A 27785-nucleotide genomic window follows, 5' to 3' on the forward strand; every position below is an offset into this window, starting at 1 on the left:
AGCCTGCGCCTGTCCTTCATTTATTGCTTCCTCCACCCGCTTCCCGGCTCTAAGATCTGCTTCCTGTCTGAGAAAGGCTTGGAAATGAGAGGAGTTTAAAGTTTCTCAGACCCCGGGCTGAATTAAACATGAGTTAAAGTGCATCCTGTGGCAGAGGAGGCTTAAAACAAAGAGGCTCAGAAAAAAAAAGGGGGCTTCACCCAGTGTTTCTCACAGCATCAGTAACTTCAAATCTAGTAAAGGCAAATGTAAACTACCGCATACAATGAGCTGGTATAATCTATGAGAAAAAAAAACCCTCATCAAAACTGCATTAAAATGTCAATTTATGGTCCCTAAAATGAGAATTTTCTCACTGATACATGGAACTGCTTTCTGCAGTTGGATTTCTTCAGTGTTTCTTTTTGTATAATGTCTAGTTGTACTGTTTATTTATCATTATACCTGTGTACAAAATCTGTATAAAAGGGCCTTTAGCCAAGTCGTCATTGTAAATTAAGATCTGTCCTTAATGGTTTACTTGGTTGAATAAATAAGAAAACTTATTCACCAGCAATGGCACTATACTACATACAAAGTTTTCAGAGGGACAGAAAGTCTTAAAGACACAGACATTTAATTATACAATTGTACATGGAATGAAATTAAAATGGAGCCAAGTTGATAATGGCAAAATGGCTTTAATGCACAGTGAACCAACTTCATTCTTCTCCTTGCGGTTCAGTTTGTCAACTCAAGCGTTCAGGAATACTCTCAGACTTTGTTAAACCTGCTTTGGAAAACAAATCCCTGATCCAGACAAGCTCCAAACATTTAAAGAACTAAGACGGCCATTCTTTCAAAAGCATCTGTTTTTGGTCCTGAACCAACACTTTATCCAAATTGTTTAAATTGCTTCATAACGAGCAGGTTTTCATCGCATTCATTGTCCCTTGGTATGAATCTGTGCTGTTATTACGCAGAACCAGGCTAATCATTAATCACTCTGTGGGCAAATGTCAGATAAATCACATTTTGGCTGGCGACTCGCCTCCAACTGAGCCCGCGCACTGATGTCACTGCACTCCACCTGCGTCTTGTTATCGCCAGCGGCCGTGTTTTTCTTTAACAATCACATCGAGACACACAACAGGTTATTAAATCAACAAATCATAAAGTTCAACAAAGACATCATTCCAACGTATCGCAGCTGAAGCTTCTAACGAAGCGCACAACATGTCATCGTCTGCCAGCGTGAGCTTATTGGACACGAACCGGCTGCCAGAGGCGTCTTCGGGCAGATGTACTGTAGCATAGATAAACATCTCCAAACCGCTCATTAGGATAATAAATCCCGGTGGATGGCCCGAGGCCTCGGATGACGGAGCGGCAGTCGTTTTGCAGCTCCGCACGATCAAAGTGGAGAGGGCCTGAACGTGCGCGAGGCGAGGGAGGCTCTATGAGCAAGGCTGCCAGACTCGGCCCAAAACGTACAGTCAGACTAGTAATCAGCGGTTCCCAGGCACGAGACAGTCAACACAGCTGCTGGTGGGGAGCGGGGAGGGTGGAGCAGTCGCTGGTTACCGGCACACTTAGCCCAGCGAGGGATCTGAGACACATTGGCAGAAATCACGAAAACCCTTTGTCAGTACGTAGTAATTACCCCCCGAGCCACTTTTCTCTGTGTTTTCAATCAGTTTCTTGGTATGTGTTGCATATATTTTGCAATTCTAACCATCTTCTCTTTGCTAAAAAGGGATAAAAACAGAAAAACACAACAAAGAAAAAACATAAAATTACATAAAAATTATTGAAAATGCTGAAATGTCTATTTTTGGCAACAAATAGCATAAACCCATGTGTAAAGCTTAATGGTAAAGGTTAAAAATAACTCAACGCTTCAGGTTATACTACTAAAGCACGATAAACCACTAGAAAAACTGAGAAAAACAATCCAAAAACATGTGGCAAAAGCTGCAAAGAGTTAAAATTGTTAAAATGCCTTTCAAAAAGCAGTGAAGACACTTTACACAGGTTTCAACTCAAAAACTACCCAGTTCCAGGAGGATGTGGACTGGGAGTTATGTCACTCTGAAGGTCGTCATTAAATAAGGATAAAACTGTTTTAATGGATGGAAGGATGTATGGACTTGTACAAATGTAACGAAGCAAATAGTCAAAATCAACACACCTTTTGAACTTTATCTTTCCACAGCATTATTTTATGTGATAATCCAATACAGCAACTATAATGTTGTTGTCACTTACACAAGATGTCAGATCTAGATCTTAGACTCCCCTCCTTTTACAATTACTTATGAATCCCACACCAAAGTTCCTAAACTTTTCACTTCTAGAAAGAATGGATGACTGAGTAACTCGACAATAAGTCAAATGATTGATTAGTAGGATGATAAAAGTTATTTTCTTTACTCCGTCATGTACAATTCAATTAACCAAGTATCTGTTGCAGCTCAATTTGCAGTTTAACAGCACTGAAGTCAAAGGCTTTATTGTCGACACTCGGCAGAAAATCCAAACGGGAATAGCTCAGTAAAAAAAAAAAAAGTCATGACTTGAACACATTTTTACAGAACAACACAATGAGCAAAGCCAACTATTCTGTTCCAATAGAAGAACTGAACCGATTACCTGTAATCAAGTAATTTGGCTCTACTTTACTTTATCCACCATTTCCTGTTGGACAGGATGACACAGCGAAGAGGGAACACATGCGGAGGGGAACAACTGATTTGGGCTCGATCACAGCCCCAAAAAAATCTGCTCGGCACCAAAGCTGAACGACTATTATCATTTGCACGTTTCCATTTTACGACCAGGTCAGTGTTTTACTTCCAAAGATGTTGAGGGCGATTACAAAAGGTAGTGCTGGATCCGACTCATCCAACAAAATCTACAACAGTCCATGTCGGAGAGCAACCGCAGCTGTTCTCAAAGTTACTGTACACACACACACAGTGAGAGATGAATCCAGACACGCACCGTCCGGACTTTAAAACACGTGAATTCTTGCGTAATTCCTGAGCACACGGCCTGTGTTGGTCTCGTGTTAACCCTCCGAATCGGTCCCGACTGAAGGAATGAAGTGGGGGAAACCGACCGGCGTCCAACTGGGACCAGCGAGAGGCTCTGAGCACGGAGCTGCTGGCTGACTGACGCTGCCCGGCGAGCCTGTCAGCAGGTCGGGACACGGTGCCCGCAGGAACACCTGACGGAGTGAGTGTGAGGGAAGCCTGTCAGGCGTGACACCGACCCCGGGGCGGCGCGGTTAGCGAGAGAAGTGTGGCCACCGGAGCGTGAAGGACTGCTCTGCGTCCACACTTCCAACGTGGCGTCACGGGTTCGCCCCACGAACTGTGCGTTCTTGTTTTTCTTGGTGGGGATGACTTGTGAATGGCCCTCACACGCCGCTACCACCACAAATCATCTGACACTTTGAGAGGAAAGTGACATTCAATTTGGATCTGGCTGGCCAATATTCAATGTGAGGAACAGATTCCAAATGGCAAATTCCTGATGACGTTAATTGTTGCGTAAACATATGCAAGTATGTTCAGTGATTTATAGATACACCAAAATCAATTTGAATAGAAAAATGGTGCTTCTTGGATCAAATGTTATTAAATAGCTAATAATCAATTATAAAGGGGTTGGGGGGCTCATAAAGCACTCTTGATTTTAAAGGATATAACTTTTTTTTGTCTTAAAATTAGTTGAGTCAGCATTTGATTAATTTATGTAACAAAACTACTACATTTAGGCATTTACAAAATCTGTATCTTTTTTCATGTATTTAAAATGACTATTTAATAGTATTGCAAGGCTAAGGGCATGTTTAACGTGTACATTGTGTCTACAATATACACACAGGTAAGCTCGCTAACTATTGACCTGTGAACTTTCTAATAATTCTCCTCCCACTATGCTTGTGCCAATAGGTGATCTTATCATGTAAGGGCAGTTGAATGGGTGAATCATTGTTTTGTTCCCTTGGTAATGTTACCACAAGTTGTGGCAAATGGTCAGTAAAACCATAATTCAAAACAGACGCAGCCCAGAGTCGTCAGTTGCTGTTTCATTAGAAACCAGCAGCGTGTCTCAAGACGCGTCCTGGAAATGGCTCCAAGCTCAATATGTAAAAAGTATATAAGTGCAGGAAACCACATTAAGCCGCGCAGAAGAGAGTTCCTACAAGAGAGGAACTGTAAACCAGTCACTTTCACATCTCATGTTTACAATGATTCATAATTCACACCGAGAATTAAACACTATGTCACGTCTGGTGGCCACAGGCCAGATGACGGAGCCGAAAATGTTGAAAAATTGCTAAAAAAAAAAAGAGTTGACAGTAACTCAGCTTTCAACTCAATTTACTGCAGTTCAGGCATACTTTTGCTACGTGAATATTGCTCCATAAAAATTATTAAAAAAAACTTTTTATGCACTGGTATTCATTCTATAAGAGAGAAAAAAACTATTGGCGTCTCCTTCATTTCCCTTGGGAACGTATTTCATACCGGTTACTGAAAACTATTTGTGATATATTTTACAGAGAGTAGTAAGTTCTGAGCTCTAATCTTCGCACACACCGAGTCACTGAAAGAAATCAGGGGCATAATAATGTCTTACCGATAGAAGCTGTGGGTAAACACCTTTACCTGGCTCAATGACCCAGCTGTATCGAGGTGAAGAACAAACATCCTCACCTTCTACTGGAGGCTTGTGAGGACTCGCCAGACAGAGCAGTGGGGGGGGGGGGGGGGGGGGGGGGGGGGTTTGCATGTTATGTTTATGAGGCTGCTTGTGATTACAGCACGCTGATAAAAGGAGGCCGACTTTTCCACTAACCACTGTAGCTGGCCGCTCGCAGATCCCACAGAAAGACGTGCGCATTAAGAAAATGTAAAGTATCTTCGAAGTGCACTTCTCACGATATACCAAGACAGTTAGGATGTCTTTTTCAGAAACAAAGTTACTACAATTAAATGCATAGCGGTGAGACAGGAAATGATGATCCGGGATAAGCAACGGCCCTCAGCTGTTACTTTGAGCATGATAATCACATCAATCTGAATGCAAACTTTAAATTAAACGAATGAAAGTTATGAGAAACGAAATGGAATTATGTTTAAGAAAGCTACACATGCCACAGCTCATCAGGACGGGAGTGAACAGGTTAAACAGGCTAAACAGAACATCCGTCTCATTGTAGCAGCAGAACGTCTGACACCCGTCTGTATCCAATTTTTATAGCAAATCATTTCATTTGTATGGAAAAGGTCTGCTTCAGTCAGCAAACAGATGTTTGCCTTGTTCTGTCTTACCTGTTGGATGACAATGGACCGTACTCTGCATCTGTTCATGCGTTCACACTCAAGTCCTCCCACACACCGGTTAATCTGTAGGTGGACACAGTGAAGAAAATATTCTCCGTCAAAAGTGAAGGTCGCTTTCCGGCACACACGCAAAATCACAGTCGCAACCTTCATCAACATTTACGATCAGGGTCGTTTGTGGAGTTTGCATGTTCTCCTGGTATATGTGTGGGTTTTCTCAATGTATTTTGCTTTCATCTCACTTTATATATTGCCTCTCCAGAGATTTATCATATACAGCCCAACAAAGAACACATTTTCCACAAAATCCGAAAGTCTTTTACCACCTCTGACCCACCAGCTCAGAGTTCATACCACTGCCGGCTCCCCTCAGCCTGCTGATCGGGCTGAGGAGGTCGTCTAATGGTGAAGATTACGTACACTGACAGATCAACACCCACAAGCTATGGGTGATGATTTGACAGGTATGGAAGAGGAGATCAGGAGGTCTGATAGTAAGACTTGGGGGGGCGACTCTCCCCCTCGCCTGTGACGCCAGTCCAGGAAGGGACAGGTAGCCACACAAGAAAGTTCTGATACATCCTAGAGCATGTCGGTTTTCCAGAACAGAAGGCCATTCAAAGCCAACATATGGTCCACATCATCAATTACTAAGGTGTGCTTGGATCGGGAGAAGATGAAGAGGGTGGTAGCCCCAGACGATTAAATATGGACAGATGAGGAGCCACTTCGGAGCGACAACCGCAGGTCAAAGGGACCCGTTTAACCCGGCGTAAAGACATTTAGTTCCTACTCGGGGAACAGTGTACAGGCAACCAAATTATTCAGAGAGAAATGTAAGAAGTGTTTGTCTACTCAACATCCTACTTGGACCAGCCTTCACAGAAGCACACAATTTTGACCTCTTAGCAAACAAAGGTTCCAAAGTGCACGCAAGCATCAATGACTTTTTAATGACCAACACGCTTCCTGTTTTGTACTTCAGATAGGGCTTATGTTTCCCTCGTAACAAATGTTATATATATATATATATATACACACACACACACACACATATATCCCATGTGGTTGATTGTAAGTTAAAGGAAAAACAATGTATGGGTTCACATCTCTCACGCCTGACACACTGTCATCAATGAAAACAGTCTATTTAATCGCACTTTCATTTTTTTCTTTGCTTCAAACTATTTAGAAAATTGTGTGAGCGAATAGCAAAAGTTATTCACAAAATGTGACATTCATAACTGCCAATAGTGGAGAATAAAATAGGTTCATCCAGGAGGCCAAAGTGTCAAGAGGTGTTTGGCTGTTCTTATTTGTCTTGCCTAAGGTATATGTAGTCTGCAACTGTGGTTAACCTCCGTTGTTTTGCAGGAAAGTTAATGTTTTTTTTTAAAATTAATCTCCAATTACACTTAGGATAAGGCCCGTGACACTCTGATTTAATGAAAATCCCAAGAAGGCTTAGAAAATAACCCATGTATGTCATCATATTAGGAAAGTCATCAAATTAGGAAAGTCCCGAATGTGAAGTTGCAGTAAGACAAACTAGAATCTGTAGCATTTTTGTTTCCTAAAAGGCCAAAGAGTCACCATTTGCAATTAATACCATTAGTCAACTTAAGATCTGCGTCATTGAGGAAAGAGCAATATGCATTTTGTAAAGCACATTCTGTTCTTTGTTCTTCTACTTCTTCCTTCTTGCATATTGCAAAGTGCTGGAGGGGAAAACCGCAACGTTGTTAAACTGATTTAGTCGTACAGTCGTCTGATCATTACTAATTTAATCAATCAATCCAGTGATTCAGACCATTTTTTTTTTCCAAATTGTGAAAGCTGCCGTCCAAATGTCTCCCTCCTAATAGGAAACACTTTGCAGAGATTTAGAAGTAGACGGACTGAGCTTTTGAAAAAGCACCTTTTCAATCAGAGATTGAAGTCATGGGTCTTCCAGCGAGAGTTAAACTACTCCCCGAATTCCTACCTTTCCACAATTCTAAAAATGCACCCTTTGAGACAGTGAAGACCCAAACAATCTGTTGACTCAGTGGCAGAATCCTTCCCCCTAAGCCGTTATTTGCTTTAGCGGCGATGACACAAGGGTAGGAATTTGAGCAATGCCCGTGTATCGTAGACTCATTTCCTCTGAGTGAAAGCCATCTCCAGACAGACAAGACAGCAGCGAAATCTGGTTTGTTCCTGCTCTGGTTCCAGATCTCCCTATGGCCTGCAGACAAAGTGCAGACTGCACGCTGCAGGGCAGCAAGCAGGTTGTCGCGAAGAAAAGCCACAAACGAATAATGACGTGATGCGTTCATACATGGATCACGATCGTGAAACAACTTTTTCCCAGTGACTTCACAGACCTTCAAAAGGTTGAACGCCCATCACTCTTCACTCATTTTCATTCGTGTGAATAAATGGCAGCCTATTATCAAGATTACCGTGAAAAATTCATCAGAATTAGTTCAGGAAGGAAGACAGCAACTGTCTTTAAGCACACTCTTAATCTCTTGCTTTTTTATGATAAAAAAAAAAAAAAGAAGATGATTTCTGCAAATGACTTGCAGCCTATAGGATTCCAGAGGGCTTACCTTCTCAGGCTGTACAAATGCAAGTCTCTCCCAATTGTAAGGGATCAAAGTGGTCCCATAGCTGCGTGGCTTTCAAGTATGGAATGAAAAGAGTGAAAGGCCAGAGCATGCTCTCAGTGCGGTGGGATCAAGCAACCTTGAGAAAACCTTTCTTGTTCAATGAAGGATCAATGCCAACAATGATTGTGGCACTTTGCCATTTTCTCTCATTTTCCTATTTCCTAATGTTTTGTACTTGCAAGTCAATGACATGCTAGTGCAATGCAAAAGAGGACTCAAGGATGCCCTTTCTTTTCTTTTTTTCTAAAGTGCTTGAAAGTCAAGGGAAATGGAGCACAGTGGTGCAGGCAGATTAGCAATCTTTGCACTTGGTGGATGCCAGCCAGGACGTGTCTACCAGCTTCTCTCCCCTCTTGTGTCTTTTTTCAGCTGTTCGATTCTGTGCCAGATATGTAAATTGCTTCTGAAAGTCAGACTCGCGTTCATATGGGACCACTCAGATTTTAAAGGGTAACAACACACACACAGAGACACACACACACACAAAGCTTAAGCTCATATCAAATGACATTCGCTAATCAACATGGGAGATCTCCAGTGATGAAAGCTGCAGCGTTGAGAGAGGGAGCTGGGGAAAGGCTAAGGCAGGAATAAAACAACATACAGTAACTATACAATGGAAATGATCATAGGATAAGGAGGGATGGAGGGGAGGGTTTGGCTTTGAAAGGGTTGATTGAACTTTAGAATTATGCCAGCATTCAGTTTTAATCCCATTACAAACTGTAGAGATTGCCTGACTGCACCATCCTTTGCAGACTTTGACAAAAACTCTGGGTGTTAAAATCACAGATGAATACCCACACCTTCAAGGGAAAGTACACCTCAACCCACATACACACCTGTCAGCTCACACTCGTGTGGGCCCATGACTCATTCTCACATCCCGTCCGGTTTAAACAGAAGCGCAGCTTGCGAGACACTGTGCCCAAAGAGCTAGCTTTTTGAAAACAGGGCGGTCAACAAGGATGCCGACGAGAGAATTTTGTTGTCATTTGAATCCAGCGTTCGTGTTAAAATTGCAAAAGTACTATCTGTCCACCCACCCAACATGTTTGCCTGAAAGAGTAGTCAAGTTTGGCATAGCAGTGAAAGCAGTGAAAACGTTGAGCTGTTGTCTAAGTTTAAGAAATAGTAGGAGGTCATTCATTTAAAAGGGGTCATTTTATACAGCTTTTCAACACTTTCACATGGGTCTCACTGGTCCAAAAATGTTGTATTCAAAGTTTATTTCCCCAAAACCAGGTTTTCCTAGACTTTCAGCAATTTCAATATTGGATCATATGAGCTGCATTCAGAATCTGCTGTCTGTGACTGTGTGACATGGTGTACTTCAGACCATTAGATTGAAAATATTACATTTGGCCATATTTTTCCAATCAGTCCCCTGCAATCTTCCATCATCACTTACCAAAATGTTCTCAGATATTCCAGACCAGATCTCAACTAAGAGCCCAGACACTTCAAGAACATGAGTCGCGGAGCATTGCCTCTTGTTTATATTTCGTTTTTTTTCCAGTGAAGTGACAAATGGGCATAAGAGCAGTCCGGAGCACACAAGACGACAACCCTGCAGCTGTTCCTGTGTGCCTTAGTGCCTATTACTGTTTGTGTTCCCAGGAGAGGTGCACAAAGCGCTTCCAGGTCGCCCGCTAACCTGTCTCCTCATTATCAGAGGTCATTCTGCTGGAACGCAACACTGACCCTTCATGCCAAAGGTCACTCGGCAATGGGGAGAGGCAGGGGAGCGGATCTTTTAAAGGAAAGGAAAGGAGGGTGAATGACGAAGGTGAGCAAGAGTTAAAACTAAGAACAAGTCTGTTCAACACCCTCACCTTCAGGTAACCTCACCGGGGAACGGGACCTTCCTGGATTTATAATTGCGTTAAGCTGAATTTTGTTCAGTGATGGATTCAAAACCACAAGTTGAAAAAATCTCTACAAAAGGCTTCCTTAGAGCTTTAACAGATAGTCAAGTTCCATCTCTTCCAAGTGTTTGCTATTTGGCATGGTCTCAGGGTGAATGCCTCTCGATGGCATTGCTCTTAGATCACAGAAACCTCATTAGCTGTGACCCGCTGTTGCGTTCACTCAAACCGGACCAAAGACATGATCGGGTGGAAATTCAAAGAGGGCGGGAGAGTGACTGTGGGGGTGAGGGACCATATATACATTTCCTTGGATAAGGCAGAACCTAATAAAGACTTCTTGTATTTAGGCCTGAACCACAAAACAGAGGGCACACAATTTGATGGTGAGAACTCAAGCTATTTCTCTAATGCAAAATAATCCATCTTTACTTTTATGTACGGTCCATGGAGATGATGGGGTTGGGTGTATTCTGAAAAGAAGGGATAAAACATCTGGATCTCTTACTGCATGCCTGTAGAGATTTTCAACTCTCTCACTACTGAGCAACAATCCCCTTTGTGGTGCATCCTTGCCCCTTCCGCCTCTTCTTGTTTGCCTTGTCCTCCTTCCCTTCCCTTCTCCACCCCTGTCCTTCAAGACCATGCGAAAACTCTCAATTACCAGAAACATGAGAAGTGCCAATGGGTGGACATGAACTTGGAATATGCAAAACGCAGGAGGCTTTAACAAGGGCCGTGCTGAAATGTGATTGAATGCGTCAGCAGGTTGTAAAAAGGCCCCCTTAAGATCAATGTAATTATGAAAGCTTTACATGGAGGACTTTCCGGACTGGGGAGAGACCGGCGGCGGAGGAGGAGGGGTGTTGCCAGCATTATGTTCCACCAACAGAACCACTACCCCCCTCCTCCCCCCCTTAACCCAACAAGTGGAGAACAAGCAAGGTCTTCCAGCTGCCTTCCATCAGCGGTCATAATAGAAGAGGGAAAAGAAAGACGGGACGAAAGAAAAGAGGTCTGCAACACCTGCAGCAGGGTGCCAGCAAACATTCCTTGGTCCTTCGGCCCCTTGGTGATGCACTCTATAAATCCTTGTGATTAGCTACTGTAGCGAGCCTAAGTGCCACTTAAATCAAACCCCAAAGGGGAAATTGCTGTGCCCTTCAAGCTTTGGAAATGTGATTTAGGCCCAAGTGATTATTACAAAGACAAAGCTCGCTCTGTTTCTCCAATAAAAGAAGACGGAGGGAGGAAGGGTGTGATGGAGGTGTAGGGTAAAGAGAAGTGAGCCTGACAGCAGGTTTGCAATAATAAGCCTTTATTTGAAGGATTCATGAGAATCAGGAGAATTAACTCCCTGTTATTAGCAACCCTTGGCTAATAGTGAGTCCATTATGTTGTAGTATTTGAGGACTGGCTGTAAAACAAGACACAGATGTTAACATAGGAGCAACGCCAATGTTTTTACACAGTTAATGTGAAAAACATAAGAGTTTGTGTTGTTTCTTGTCCAATCAACGACTCGGAGTGCCTCCTGCCGAGCAGCGCCTCCTAAAGATGGGAAAGACGCGACGTTGTAAATCAGACTCAAACTTACGTCACAGATGATCCAACTGATGCAGAGGTAATGAAAAGCATTAACCCGGACTGCAGTTGGTCAATGACTGGAGAATGTAGTTGACCCCAAAGACATTAACTCCACAAATCACAATTAAGTCTGACAAACGAAGCAGCGTGCCTGCGCTGCAGCACTGAGTCTCCAGAGGTCTATAAACCTGCTGCTCTTAAGGTAACAGAAAGGATGGCACGACCCAGGCCGGACCAGCAGGAGGACCGCCGACAGCTGACGGAGACCAGACCACAAGTGCACTTCAAGTGGAGCCCATGAGCGCGAGCTCTGTATTTCTGCCTACAATCAGTCAGAGGGATTACACGCAAATATCACCGACAAAATCAAATCAATCAAATAAATTCTGACTTATGCAAACTTGTTACTGATCTTCTTTCCAGCATTACACATATTACTGAAAATAAAATGCCCATATGAGGTACAAAACTGAGTGTATTACAGAAAAGTTAAAGGGATTTTGATAAATCAATTGCCATTATAAGGTCATTTATCTATCTACAGTTGTTCTTGTGAGGTTGTCTTTACACGCTCTGTTCTCCGGGGTTACTACAGCAGGTCTTGATTCAAGTGTTTGACTTGACACACGTTGTACCTGTTTCCCTTCCTGACACAACTGTCTGAGCCCTAAACTTTGGGCAACAACTAACATAACACAATTTTCTTTTTAATGAGCGTGCAAAGAATCAATCCTAAAATCAACAACCTTCGGTATCAAATGTATCAATCAACTTCTCCGTTTCAAATCATACATGGGATCTGCTGTGTATTGCTGGCTTTTACTGGATTACATTTAAAAACCAGAAACTATTCAATCTCATAATTACTTAAATGGAAATGTTCACAAGTTCTGGACCATCAGATTTCAACTCATCGGGTAAACTATCATCATTAAGGAAAGTGAAAACTACAATAAAAAGGAACTTGAAATAGCCACAGAGAAGCTGGATTTATATCCAGACAGCAGACTGAAGAGACGTCAACACCACGGCGAGTGCCATTAGCAAAACACTACCCAACACAGAAAGCAGGCGGGCAGCTCTGCAAGAACCCTCAGGCATCTCAGACAGAAACCAGCCAGAGTCCCAAAGCTCCTACATCCAACTGGAATCCCAAACAAAACCAACATTTGTGAAACATTGTGCTTAAAGCACAAAACTTTGAAGTCCCGTTCTCTCCCCGTGGCTCCATACTCAACCTACCCCCTCCCCCCTCTGGAAGAAGCTGCCGAGGTAATGAAAACCAAATGTTGCTCACTCACTTTGACATGTATGAATGCGAATGTGCATCCAAGTTCACGTGTGTGTGAGCGGCTGTTTGCGTGCAGGTGTGTCCATACCACTGGCACCATTAAACATGCGTTTCGTCAACTTTAATCCACAGGAAAGAAACACAACTCCCTGGAGGGGGGAGAAAAACGTCAGCAGCGCTTAAAAATGAGCAAAGCATAAAACAAACATTGCCATAAAACCTGATGTTGAAAATAAACACGCGATTAAATCGAGATTCAAACAATGAGACTCCGCAGAAGCAGCGGCTGCGGCTGCGGCCTCCAAACCAGAAGACAAAGGTTAAATCCGGGACAGAGAGACTTTCCTCTAACCTTGTCAAGGCTGAAAGAAAGTGATAAAGAAAATACATTTAACAAAATAGGGGGGGAAAGTCAAGAGGCCACTTGTCCTTTCTGAGGTCTGTCCCCGGTACCTAATTTCTCTGCTGACAAAAAGAAATTTAGATTAAGCCCCATCAGGAAAACCATTCAACTTCAACACTGTTTGCAGGTAAACATTTACCCTGAAATAAAGTTTTTTTGTAGCGAGCTACTCTGGGGCTAGTCCAACATATTCCAAGCTCTTATCTGCCTCTTATCGCGCTATGGCTCAAAACTAACAAAACCTGCAGGGTCCACAGCTTGGGCTTAAGGCCAACAACGCTCTCTATCCGCCCTTCCCAGGAGCACCTTCCCCTCTCGCTCGAAAAACCTCTCTGGTTTGTGTCAGCCTAATGAACAAGCCCCTGAAACTCGCTGTAGCCAGAGAGCCGATCGACCACGGGAACGATTTACAGCACGCAGAGGGAGAGAAAACAGAGGGAAGAAGGGCAGTTAAAGTAGCAAGAGAGGGGAGTACGAAAATGCACCCTGGAAATGCTCTCTTCGCCGGCAAGCCTGAGATATGCCTTACATTTGCACATTTTTCCAATTTATCTCTTATTGAATTAAGGGCTTCAGACTGGTGGACGCCTTTTGGGAGATTGCAGCGAAGGACGAAGAGGATGACAGACTGAGAGCAGGACGTACAGGCATCAGAGGGAGGGCTAAATCCGCACCGTCTCCCTTGAAACGCCTTTGCCGCGAGGATGACGGGTAATATATAATTGTGATGATGGCGTTGGGAGCTCGGCCTACTCAGAGTATGCAATATCACAATGTGACCCTATTAAATCTTCATGCTTCATGAAGCAGGCACAAGCCAAGGTAGATGAACTCCAGCCACTCATACTGGACATTGAGTGCTTTGTGTTTCCATGGAGGGAACAATCGTAAAAAGGGCATATTTCCATTTCGAGGTTAGTTTTGACCTCCAGGGCACAGCTGTATTATTACAATAGTAATGATACTATGCTACAAATACATATTTATTTTGACGATTTCAGTGCCCGCGACATCAACAATCTGTCAACTAGCTGGAACCAGGAATGTGCTTTTCGACATATGTTTTCTCATGTATAATCAGCATATACTTTGTTTTTAGAAGAGTCTGGTGATGAAGGGGTTCCCCTTATCGAAAAAGTACATCCTCTCGTTCCCTTTTGTCAGAGTGTTTAACAAATTTCAGCCTCTCTGAGGGAAGATGGTCTATGTTTACATCGCAAACAAGTAATCTGAAGTACTTTGACATTTGAAGCAACCGAGCTCAAGATTACTAACCCAAAGCAAGGGATTTCCAGAAAACCTGGCAGTTTCCCATTTATGGTAAACTGGAGCTTCTGGTAGTCGGGCAGAGAAGCACACTCCATCGGATAAATGAGACACCAATTTCTTTTATACATTTCAATTGTCTGTCTTTCACATTCATTAGTTTATCCATAAAGCCATTTACTGGATGATGAAATTAGTACATTATAAGAAATAATGTGAGCTAATCTCTTCTTAAGCATCATAGCTGGGATTATTTTGTTTTTCTGATACACAGGTTTTATGTAAATACTGACAGTTAGCGTGGAGGACTTCCTCCAACAGGAATCACAAAATGATTACAGTACTGGTTGGTACTATATTTTTTGCCATTATTGCATTACTAGTCATTACAAAAGTTTAATGATTGTGGACTCTAACAAACTGTCACCTATCAAGAAATGTACTTCTGAACATGCATGGGTGAACTGGTATGACTTTTGATTCTATTCTTAAATATAGATAAGCAATGTTGGTACCCAAACAAATCAAGGCCATGACAACATGTGTTGTTTGAACACATCACCATGATGGTTCAGTGTGTCGGCTGTTCGCAGACACCCAGATGTGAAAAATAACTTTGGTGTATTCTTTTTCCCCCGAGGACTCTGAAACCTGTGGGAACGGAGCCAAGACGCTTCTGCAACATGGAGTATCTTAACGGATGACAAGAACCACGGCTACAGAAAGAATCCAGACATCAAACAAAAGTGTGTGCGTTGTGAGAACCAGTACTCGAAAAGCTAAAGCAGATGAGGCGTGTCAGAACGAAGGCCAGGGGCATGCTCCTTGTGTTCTTTGCATCCGGTGTTGTGCTCCGAGAAGTCAACGGCAATCAGACCGCGGAGTCCAACAGAGCATTTCAGCATTATCGCAGTATATCGTACTTCGTTCACCTGCAGAAGAGACACCCATTTACACGACGTTTCAAATTAAAAACAAATCATTTTTGCATTCAAACAACAAAGTTTCCACAGAAACAGCAGAGATGCTTAAAATGATGTAGCTAGCATGGCAGGCCACAAGTTGGCACTGACGGTTGCTTTTGTAATGAAACGATCCACTTGTGCGCAGAAAGTAATTCACTATTAACATGAACGATGGGAGTACACGGACATACAGACAGACAACCAAGTTTGATTGTTACAGTGACTCTCAACGATAAAACTACCAAAACCCAGGAGAACGTGGACTGGGAGTCGCGCTACTCTGGAGGCCGCCATTGTTGTTCTTGTCCATGTACTCACACATTTGCAGAAGAAGCATTTACGGAGGCCTTGCGCACGTGTGCAGTAGCAGATATTCGGAGCATTTTTGAAAAGTTCCACCTTGGGAGCCATTTTCAAAAAGCAACATCGGGTCATTTAATTAATATATGCAAATATTAATAAATATACGTTAGTTGGAGACCACATGTACTCAAACTACAGTTCAACCTGTAAAACCATTATTTTTGCTGAGGTAGTGTAAGAAGCCTGAGGTGCCAGATTCTTTATAATGTGTCAGGGAGACCATTTGGATTTTCCATGAAAGTGGCGACTTGGAACGACTATCAAGAGGCGACAGTAGTGCGCTGCAGCAAAAAAGCTCCATTCACAGGTCCTTATGGACAGTCCCAGAGTTCTGGTAGCGACATAAGGAACCAGATGAGGAGAAAGAAGTCTGAACAGGCCGCTTCTCCATCTGTGATCATTAAGGTCTACTTTTCCATGCTCACAGCTCTATTCCCAGGTATTACAGGTCTTTAAAGAGTCCCTAAAGAAGCTCAGTCAAACAATGTGGATATTGTGCAACGCTTGAGTAATGAAAAATGTTTTTGACTGACATTTTTGTAAAAATGGGACTTTGAAGGCTTTATATTGGCAGTTTTCATTAACACTGTTCCACAACCGTTTCCAAACTCAAGAAGTTAAAAAGCACCTGAGACTTTAATAAACATATGATTTTGAAACAGCTCTTTCTTTGAATTTGAGGAAACACTGTGGTAACATAAGGTGATTTCCACATTAGTCCATTTTTTTTCTCCCTTCACCTGCCTCTGTTAAATATGTTGTGGATTTTGCTGTGAGGTACGGTCTATCCATGACGTCAGAGGACTGGCACGGTCTGAGGCTTGTCGGTAATGATTCCGCAGACCGGTGCGATTTGGTGTGAATTATTAGAGGAATTTGGACTCTATGGAAGTAAAACTGTGCCATCAGATTCTGAATTCGAATTTCTAACTCTGAATTTTTTTACCATCGAAATCAGACTTTGAATTTGAAAAGCTGTCTAAAACATCTAAAAATATTCAGTGTGTAAAAATTCAATGTGTCTAAAAATTCATCTGCAAAAAAAAATTCGGCTGCACAAAAAATTCAGCCGCAAAAAAAAATTCGGCTGCAAAAAAAATTCGGCTGAAAAAAAAATTCGGCTGCAAAAAAAATTCGGCTGCAAAACAGCCAGAATATCTGTGCCATCAGGACGATGCAATCGATACCTGGTCTCATCCACCAAACATCCAATCAAGGGAAGCTTTGTTGGTCACGTGACAAGTGCAACACTGGGCAGGAGCGCGCCCAGGATTTTCAATCAGCCATGGAGGCCAGCGGTGACGGCGCTTCGGTGAGTATTTGCCATTTATGTCTGTAAACCACACGTTGCAAATCACCAGAAGTTATGAAGCAACATATGTGGCGAACTTTTAATGATGTGTGGAAATGTTTTCAAAGAAATTACATTTACTGTATGCAATGTTTTACATGCAGAAAATAGTCAAATTGTCTCCTGTTTGATTTTTTTTTAATGTCCATTGAATACTCTAATCTGCGCAGTGCTTGTTGTGGCAAAAAAATTTTTTAACAAACATAACCAGGTCATTGACGGTGGCGCTAGAAACACTATTGCAGGGGGAGGGAACCCGCGCTCCTGAGGCACGTGGCTCTGACGTGAGCTGCCCCACCCCGCGAAAATCTGTGAAAATAGTCAAGTCGTTTGTGCTGCGTTGGTGCTGGTTTGTGCTGATTAAAAGTATCGTTTGTGCAGCTTTAATTTGTAAGATATAATAAAATTATTATGAACAAAAATGGTGTCAATCTGCATTGGTGGTGGGTTGTACTGCCTTTGTTTTTCAGATATTAAATAAATAATTTTAGGAAATACAAAACCTGAACAAAAAATTATATCTTAAAGGCATATTGAATGAGCATATCTGAATTTATGTTTGCTGATGGAAATGCTTTATTTAGTTGTTAGGTCTTGATAATGTATGTATAAACCACAGTTTAAGTGTCATCTTTTCTGCTAATCAAACTATGTCACTTCAATTAAAGTCCAGTAATATTCAGTTGTTTAAAACTATCTTTGAAGTTCTAGTTTCTAATAACATAATTTATTCTTTGTCAATTATGATGACAGGGTCGTCATGATGGTGATGATGATCTTGTGCAGTCAGCCCGGAACCTTCTACATTTATTACGTTCGTCTAATACACAACAAATTGCAGCCAGTGGTGGCGGCACAAGTCAAGATATGAGGTTTTGTATTAAACATTTCATGTACATCAGGGTTATCTTATTTGCATTGTAGATGTATTGATCATCAATAAATATTCTTGGGTGCAATCCTGCAGAGAACAGAGATGGACAGAATCCAGACCATCAGTCCAAGCAGATTTGACCAGGTGAAAATAAGTTTATTTTAAATAAAGCCCTATACATATTTTAACCTGCTATTGATGTGTGCAGCTTTATATTTTGACAGTAAGCGATGGTAGTATTGTCTTTATTGTTTCCTACTAATGTTGCAGACCATTAAATGTACTTTATTAAATCCTGGAATAAAACATCTTATGTTTTGTGTATAAATAGAAAGATCCATTTCACTTAAGGCTAATGTTAAATCTGTTTTTGATATGAAAAAAATTCTGCAGGTCCTTTCCGGGAATGTTTGCTCGGGGCAGAGGGAAGAGGCGCTTACCTGTGGCAAGCCCTGTTCCTGCCAAGAGGCCGAAACCATTGGATCTGACTTTCTATTTGTTGCCAAAGCGATTCGAAAAAACCCCAAACGAGCAGGAGCAAATAGTACATATGCATGCAGGATTGGGCAGAAGGACTGCTCATCTCGATCAAAGTACAACACACAATGAGGTAAAAACATGCACTTTGTTATTTAGGCTAGTTGTATTGTTATTGATGTTTCTGATTAGAGTTTTGACGCTCTTTTTGAGAAGATTACACTTGTATCTGTGTTTTCCTTTCAGTTATGTGATGCCCTCATAGAGTTATTTCCGCAATTGGGAACAGTCACTGGTGGGTGGCTGCTATACAAATCTTCAGGTAGGTCAACAAGTGTTAGTGTTGTTGTGTCAAGTACATATACATGCTGCAGCTAATCTATCATTATGCAATACATTATTTAATATAGTCTAAATAAAACGTTAATAGATATCCTTAATCTCATCTCTGTATATTCATTGTTATTAAGCCTATCTATTTGATCATTTATTTGTTCATGTCTACCTGCAAATTACCCACTGCCATTCATTGTATCTGAAAAAATGTACTGGTAATTAAAAAGTCTGACATATCTTGCTTTTGATGCCTTCTTCAGCCTGGTCTGTTGTCAGACAAGAAGTGTAGTTGCTTTGATGTCACTCATAATAGTCGATATCAAATGAACTGTTGATAGATTACAATCTAATATTCCTCTGCAATATTGCTCTCCTTTCTATAGGTGGATGGGGTAGCCGAAAACTTTGTCTTGTGGCTCCTGAGGATACTGGCTATACAGGCATGATGTTAAAATCTGTAACTCGTGGGTCTACAACTCTCTTCATTGCCCCAATTCAAGAAGAGCTTAGTACGAGCCCCCTGCCACTAACTGATGAAGCATTCAGTACCATGCCAAAATCCAAATGTCAAAAGTGTGAAGTGGTAGTTCCCCTTCCACTCCTCACAGAACATATAAAGACTTGCCATGCCATGGATAAAAGTGACAGTGACCTGACTAATGTGGATACCAGTGAACCTGAAGATATAACATGTAAGTATTCTTAATATTATTCCTTTCTTAATATATTGTAAAACAACAGAAACAGTGAAAAAATAAAACGTTCTTACCTGTAACTTCTCAACGTTTGTCAACAGCAGATATGCAGGAATGTCCTGTCTGCACAAACATGTTTCCTACTGACTTCATTGAGGTACATGCTTCCTCATGTGTGGAAAGGTAACAAATGGCTTTTTATTGTCAATCATTTTTCTGTAATTGCGTTGGTCTTTGTTTTACATGCTGTGCTGTTGTAACACACCTGGTTTTATGAGGGTAGGGCAGAAAAAGAGGTGGTACATGAAAGCATTGTCGGTGAGGAAGAGGAAGCAGCAATGCCTGGACCGTCCAGAACTTCTACAACTGTTACAGATGGTAGGTGCTGATCAGGTTGAGCAGTTGCATAGGGATATTAAGAAAGATGCACAGTTACATTCCAATATTAAATAATGTTTTGGTGTCTTCACGGTCAAGCATAAATAATGAAACAACCATGTTTTTGTTTCATATAAGGCTGGTTAACTGTCCGTGACCCCACCAAGGCCATATCTCAGTGTGCTGAAAGTTCTCTACGGAAGAATGAAAATGCGAATCCCTTGCATCTCACCATGGACATCAGAAGGAGCCCTGCTGACCAGGACATGGCACTTATTTCCTTCTACAAGCGACCTAATGTGGAATGGGGACGGCCACTGAATTGCAAACTTGAAGGTCGCTCCAGCGAGAAGTTACAGTTGTCCAAAATTAACTAACGTATTTGCTCTGTCTTTATTCCTCAAACTTTACATTGTGTTACAGGAGACACCGCTATTGGAGAGGGCGTAACGCGGTTTGTTTTTTCTACATGCATGGAAAAGCTGAGGTCAGGGTTTTCCATCAACTTTGGTATGTATATAATCACATCCTTCATGCTATATGTTGCTAAATGCTATGTTCATTTATAATGTATATCACTAAAGCGAGTACACCCCTGACATTTCAGTAAATATTAAATTGTATTTTTTGATGGGACAACACCATGGCGATGCCTGTTCTGAGTGGATCCTGTCCTGTTAGAAGATTTACATGGCCATACAAGCTGAACACTGACGACTTTACTTTGTCTCAAAGTTTCATCTCTTCAGTTAATATTTATAGAAATGTTTGGGGTGTACTCACTTTTTTGAGATACTGTATAACCATATTCTTTAAATATTTGTATATTTAGACGAGGTTTATGTTTGGGTTTTTTTTGTAAATGTATAATGCCTGTTTGGGTAGGTAGGGTTTCAAGTGCATCACAAAACTGAAATTAATTTTCTGACAACCATTCATTACTACGATCATACCTAGTAGCAAGTAAGGGCAATATCAACATGCTTGTCTCTGTACTCTGTCGTGAGCCTATGACTTTTTTATTGTTGTTAATGCATGTCTTTAAATATCTTTGACAGCCAACTCAAATCTTACACGGCTTTTTGAAGGCGAGCCTGACCATTTAGTCCCATCAGCTTCTCACTTTCTCGTGGAAAGTGATTTGTTCATGGTGGCAGGTAGAATGGTAGGCCACTCCTTTCTTCATGGAGGACCACGCCTGTCTGGACTCAGCCCTGCTGTTGTTCATGTTCTGCTTGGTGGAAGTCCTGAAACTGCAACTGTTACACTTCAGGACTGTCCAGACCTCGACATCAGACAAACAATCAGGCTTGTATGTTTGATTAAAAACTTTTTGTTTTCATTCATGAATGTGTTATGTGCAATGAGCACCCTTTCATTGACCATCGTCTTTGATGAGTGACGTTTACATGTGGCTCATTGTCTTGAAGCTTGAAGAGGGATCTACATTGTCAGATAAGGAGAAACAAAGTGTCCAGGACCTGGCCTATGCATGGGACCTTCCTGCACTAACTGACAGTAACAGGAGATGGCTTTTTGAGAAGCTATTGATCCATGCCGTGAGTTAATTTTTTATTTATATTTTTTAAATCTTATGAGCAACGCTTGGTTATAAATGCACATCACAAATTTCCTAAATAAAAGAAAAAAATGTCTGAAAAAAGAATTCCTGCACTTTTCCCTCATTTATTCTCAAGTTCAAAAACTGACTTGAAATGTATCCTTTCTATGTGACAAGTTATTTTACATACACATAAAACTGTATTCTGGCAAATCTGCATAACAGCCTATGATTATTTCTTTTTATCAGAGACATGCAGCATAAATGTATTTAAATAAAATTATTATACATTTCAGTCAAGATTGCGTTTAAAGGAATTCTGACTTTGATTTTCTCTGCCTTATTACTATTAACAGGTGATAGGACGAGTCACAAGGCAGATTAAGCAGCTAAGACGAGGTATCAAAGAAACCCCAATGTGGACCCTGATGACCCAAAGACCTGACACGGTGGCTTTGATGTTTCCCAAAGATGGGGCGGGGAATGTCAGCGCTGAGGTGAAGAACATGAACTCACTCACTCATTCACACAATAACACAAAGGTAACTTAATGTGGTCATAGTACCTTAGTGGGGTACACACAGAGGCTTCTTAAATTTGAAGAGACTTATTTCTTACAGACCCCTCCAGTGTGGTAGCTGGTGGTAAATTTCACAGGCTGACTCTTCATTCTTCCTTTTCAGTCAGTGTAAACTTAATTTAAATGCAGAAACCACATCACCCTAACCCACAACAATCTTGCCTTTTTTAGGTCGAGAGAGGCCCCTAGTGATGAAAATGATCTTTTAAACAGATAGAGTGCACTTATCCAGAAGACATTTTATGAACTTATTCATTACTCCCTTCAAGAAAATGAATGTGTTTTGGGGCTGGTTTACTTGAAATGACTAAAAGTAAACTAACTAAAACCAACCTCAGGTAGATCTTCAGCAACACGTGAATCCATTTTTCAATGATTTTCAGAATTGTGCCACAAATTGCAACATAAACTTTGCTTTTTTAAGCTCTTGGTTGGAAAGATGAAAAATCGGGACAAAAACAGTGACATAATCTTTACACAGGTAACCCACCTTAAACAGATGGCCATGTGTCTGTCTGATGATCTCTGTCTTGAGCTTCAGGTTGTGGGCATGATTCACATTTTTGGGAGAGATGTGCTGGTATTTTGTGTCTTCCAACAAAGAACCACAAATTGGAAAAAGAGTACGAGTTCAAGAATGATAAATGATCAGTTATCATGCTATTTTTTCAATGCAGGTTCTTCTTCAGCGGATCACATGGCCTCAAGACGACAGTGACGATGAGGATGATTGCTCAATTAAAGCAAAATGCCGCATGTCGGGCTATGTACGACAGTTCATAGCCAATGGTAGGTTTAAGGCCTCCTCATGCTACCAATGTGTGAGTGTGCGCAGAGTACACGTGATCATAATCTATTTTACTCTACTCTATAGCAGCTGCAAGTGAATTAAACGACCTGGTCAAGTTCTGGACTGGATGGGAGGTTCTGCCACAAAATCTCACCATCCAAATCATCAGTGGCAGATACCCCACGGCCTCCACCTGCTTTGAGACCTTGCGCATCCCAGGACATTATACAGACTACAATTCTTTTAAAAATGACATCCTGGCATGCATTGCCACTTGCCATACGGGATTTGGTCTTGTGTGAGTGACAATATGGGGCCTGTATTTAGGGAAAGTGAAAAGTTCGTTTCCAAGCCTAAATGACATGTTTTAGAGCTCTGGATGTCTGGATAGGTTTTTCATTCATACAATCCAAATTTGACAATGGTTCAATTTCTGAGACAGCTTGTTTGTCCAAAGTAATGTTGATGTTCGTTAATTGTTCAAATAAATTTGACTGCATAGATCCCACTTCCAAGACTTGACTGAATTGTTGCATTTGTTACAACAGCAACCCACCGATTCTCTGAACCATGCACTATGAGATTCCTTGCCCTTCTTACTCTAGTTTGACGTATGCAATGTTCCAAATATTCAAGTTATAAAGTGAACACTGATTTTATTTCCATATTACACAATTTAAAGTCTTTGTTACATTGTTACAACACTCAAGCTACAACATACAAAACTCAGAACTGATTCTATGATTGATTCCTTCAGACATGAAGGAATTGCTCACAAAATTGAACAGCAGCAATGTAAATGTCACTGCCAAAGCACTGGGATGCAGCTCTTGGGTGAACTGCAGCTCTTAAAGCTGCCATTTGTCCATCAGTCAGTGGGCATCCTGTGTGTGGAACAACGATGCTCGAGTGGTCATCATCAGGAAGTCCACTGTTTTCCCAGTCAATGTCAGGAATATCCAGGCCCTACAGATGGAGACAATTTTAATTGAAATACGATGTGCCGTGGGCTTCAAATTAAACACGTTCAACATGTGAACCACATTATTCATTTAAATCACATCTGCATTATCCTGCTGGCTGAAGGGGGTCCAGCTATTGACCAAACAATGGCGGGAACATTTATGCACCAAGATGATTCTAGTACAATTTGAAAGGAAACCAACATTTTGAGAATCACTTAGGTTCTTTAGACACAGTTGATGGTCTCATTAAAAATGTGTTAAAATTTGATAGTGCATTCCAGTTTATGCAATGTTACCAGTCAAATTTGGATAATAGACATGTTTAGGATTCAGAAAAAAGGAAGGGCTACGCCAGCAGCCTTCATGTACCTCTGTGTTCTCTGGTCCTGCAACTGGAGAATGTGTGCGGCCCAGCTCCCACAGCTGGGTAGGGCTCATGTGGCATTCTGTTCTCAGTGGGTGATTGTCCCAACCACTGCGAAAAGTATCGAGGTCATCCTGCAGGCGTGGGAGGAACACGAAGTGGCAGCAGAAGAGGTGTGCATCGTTGGCGATGCTGAGGAAGCCGTCTTCTTCCAGGTAGTGGAGAACATCATAGTAGATGCAAGTTACGGCTGTCCACAGGTCTCTCCACAGACGCTCAATCCTGGAAAATTTGCATTAAACCTGTAAACCTTTGTATTTACACATAACCCATTATGTTCAGAATTATATTTGTTTTATGCATAGGTCCTGCATGCTATTAAACCTTGCACATGACATAAATATGAGCACACATACCATCCTGATGACAGTTGTAAGCCAACACATTACCATCTCATGACATCAGTGAGGTGGAAACTTGTAATAGTCAGTATTCTACTGAACATACCGTTGGTTGTGAACACTCTTCCCAGATATGAAGCTGCCCCTTCCAGTGCCCCGGACTGTGAACATCAAGCGAGCAACATCCACGTTTTCCACTCCTTGATCTCCACGTACTCTGACACAAAACATTTTAAAATATATGTATGGAAAGTTAGTTACAGTTAATCAGTTAACCAAAATATTATATCAGTGATAACAGCACCTGAGAGAAGAATTCTGAAAAAGGCATTTTTAAAATTGTTCTTGCCATGTGCTTATCGTTGACCTGGTGTCCCTCCATTCCAACTTACCTCTTGGATACATAGTTCTGACTGAGCAATCAGTAGTGGTAATTCTGAATTCTTCCTAAGACCAGTAAGTAAACATCTTTGCAACAAGTGATAATTTTTGTGAAACAAGGCAAGTTTAAATAGTTGTGTAAGCAAACCTGTTTTAATTTTTCACACCAACAAGACTTGCCTACCAGAGAAATACATACATTATATAAAATATGAAAGTGGAAGTAGTATCCAGATTTAAATTATTCTTCAAAGTAAGTTTTTATTACAATGATACCGCTTGGAATGGAATCTTTAAGAACAGTAATTGAATAAATATTGCTACTTTCCACCATAGGTAGTGCTTGTGTAAAATCTGTCATGAAATATAAATTTACCTGAGAGGAAAACCAAACTTCTCAACAGATTCTTGGAAGAATGCCAGGGTGGTTGATGCAAGGTTGTTGGAAGCTGCACCAAGATACATTATCTGCAGCACAAATTAAATTACACATCTATGAAACACTCAAGTATTTAATATTTCTAAGAAATTTCTAAGAAATGGGTGCACTTTGTCCAAATGATTGTGCTAACCTTGCGGGAAAAACCGTCAATGCCTCCAAAGACAACAATGTTGTAGCTGAAAGAGAAACAATTTTTCAATTGTACATAACATACCAAGTAAGACAAACTATTTAACTGTTGGAGTGTCATTTTAGGAGGTTAGTTTATGTTACATAAAGTAACATGAAACAAGCAGTATACAAAAATGTTTCATTCTGCATACTAATAACTCCATGCTTTGAAAACAATATTATCCAAAACATTACTGAAGACGTTACCGAATCAATTTATGATTTGTATCGATGTGCATCAACGACTGGGGTCCTGGAACTGAGTAGGTCCGTCGAGCAATACATCCAATACGGACCATTCGGTTTATGACACCAGTAGTGTCGACTCGGTGCATGCAGGCTCTGACACGGTTATACTGCACCCTCAGTCCTCTGGCTTGCAGGAGGCCCTTCATCATTCGATATCCAGAGTTAGGCTGCCTGGATTTAATCTCCCTCACACACTGGTCTAACTCTTCATCTGTTATGGTGCTGTAGAGGGCCTTTACTGAGAGATTAAACTCAGCCATGCGTCTGTATATTGTGCGTTTGGACATCCCCAAAAGTCTGGCTATACATGGGACAGACAGGTTAAGTTCCAGAAGTTTGCTAAGGTGATCTGGGGAGACGACCATCCGTTGGCGCCCAGTTGGTCCTTGCTCAAACTGCACAACTGCAATGTGTTGGTCCCTTTCCTCTTTTTTGGAATTTATGAGACTGTGTAGCTCTGTCAGTGCATCTAATATCGCTGGACAAACAGTTACTTGGCTGGACACAGCATTCAAAAACACAAGTTCTTGGGTGCAAGTGAACTCTAAGAAGTCCACGTCCACAGGCATGCGTCCAAGAATATGTTCCAATCGAGAACGAAGTCTTTGTAAAAGATAATCTAGCAAGTGTTCCTAGGAGAGAAAAGCAAAACAGAAAATTACTAATAGAAAAGCAAATCAAAGATTGTAATACATTGTGTTTAGAAATTGTGATTTGTAATGATTACTGCTTCATCAGATTAAGTAACAATTCAAATTCTGATGCCGGCCATAAAATGATGAACTTTTGTTATACCACGGCATGAAAGAAAAGGCAAACCCTGCTGCTATCACCATTCAGCCCTTACTCGGTTACCTCCTGATCACAGGACATCATTCTATGGGCATAGTCTGTTCTTTGAATTTTTCCCATCTCTTCATTTATAACTAGGGATGAGCGTTTTGAGTGATTTTAATATTGATTACTTGCTTTACATCATGAATGAGTATAGTTTATTTCCGAGAGGTAAGTGTCCTACCATTAACATTGGTTCCACTAGTACAGGGGATGGCAACCTTCAACACTCTTTGCACTGCTATTGTTGCATAATGACATTACAGTTCATGTGTGATGCCAAAGCTGCACAAACGATACTTTTAATCAGCACAAACCAGCACCAACGCAGCACAAACGACTTGACTATTTTCACAGATTTTCGCGGGGTGGGGCAGCTCACGTCAGAGCCACGTGCCTCAGGAGCGCGGGTTCCCTCCCCCTGCAATAGTGTTTCTAGCGCCACCGTCAATGACCTGGTTATGTTTGTTAAAGAAATTTTTTGCCACAACAAGCACTGCGCAGATTAGAGTATTCAATGGACATTAAAAAAAAATCAAACAGGAGACAATTTGACTATTTTCTGCATGTAAAACATTGCATACAGTAAATGTAATTTCTTTGAAAACATTTCCACACATCATTAAAAGTTCGCCACATATGTTGCTTCATAACTTCTGGTGATTTGCAACGTGTGGTTTACAGACATAAATGGCAAATACTCACCGAAGCGCCGTCACCGCTGGCCTCCATGGCTGATTGAAAATCCTGGGCGCGCTCCTGCCCAGTGTTGCACTTGTCACGTGACCAACAAAGCTTCCCTTGATTGGATGTTTGGTGGATGAGACCAGGTATCGATTGCATCGTCCTGATGGCACAGATATTCTGGCTGTTTTGCAGCCGAATTTTTTTTGCAGCCGAATTTTTTTTTCAGCCGAATTTTTTTTGCAGCCGAATTTTTTTTTGCGGCTGAATTTTTTGTGCAGCCGAATTTTTTTTTGCAGATGAATTTTTAGACACATTGAATTTTTACACACTGAATATTTTTAGATGTTTTAGACAGCTTTTCAAATTCAAAGTCTGATTTCGATGGTAAAAAAATTCAGAGTTAGAAATTCGAATTCAGAATCTGATGGCACAGTTTTACTTCCATAGGACTCGTGCTGTCCGAAAGAATGAGGAATCAGACATAGCCGTCTATTGATGTCAGGAAATGAAGGCGAT

At 41.3% G+C, this 27785-nt stretch overlaps 2 protein-coding genes across 2 annotated transcripts in view; both read right to left on the bottom strand.

Annotated features, from left to right (window-relative positions):
- The window catches only part of disp1 (dispatched homolog 1), an 84004-nt gene that overhangs the window by 44290 nt on the left and 11929 nt on the right, over positions 1–27785 (bottom strand). Inside the window, exon 3 of the mRNA XM_080514091.1 lies at positions 5325–5399. The gene's annotated coding sequence lies outside the window, so the exon portion shown is untranslated. The remainder of the gene's footprint in view (positions 1–5324; positions 5400–27785) is intronic.
- Positions 1572–25894, bottom strand: LOC308143264 (uncharacterized protein; the record flags this gene model as incomplete). The annotated part of the gene is made up of 9 exons (XM_080514003.1): positions 1572–1588; positions 3101–3208; positions 3291–3410; positions 23582–23741; positions 24110–24386; positions 24612–24722; positions 25263–25354; positions 25459–25504; positions 25707–25894. The coding sequence occupies 9 exons, from the start codon at positions 25892–25894 to the stop codon at positions 1572–1574; spliced, it is 1119 nt and encodes a 372-aa protein (XP_080370129.1).

The sequence above is a fragment of the Blennius ocellaris genome (assembly GCF_963422515.1).
Source record: "Blennius ocellaris genome assembly, chromosome: 18".
Classification (NCBI taxonomy): Eukaryota; Metazoa; Chordata; class Actinopteri; order Blenniiformes; family Blenniidae; genus Blennius; species Blennius ocellaris.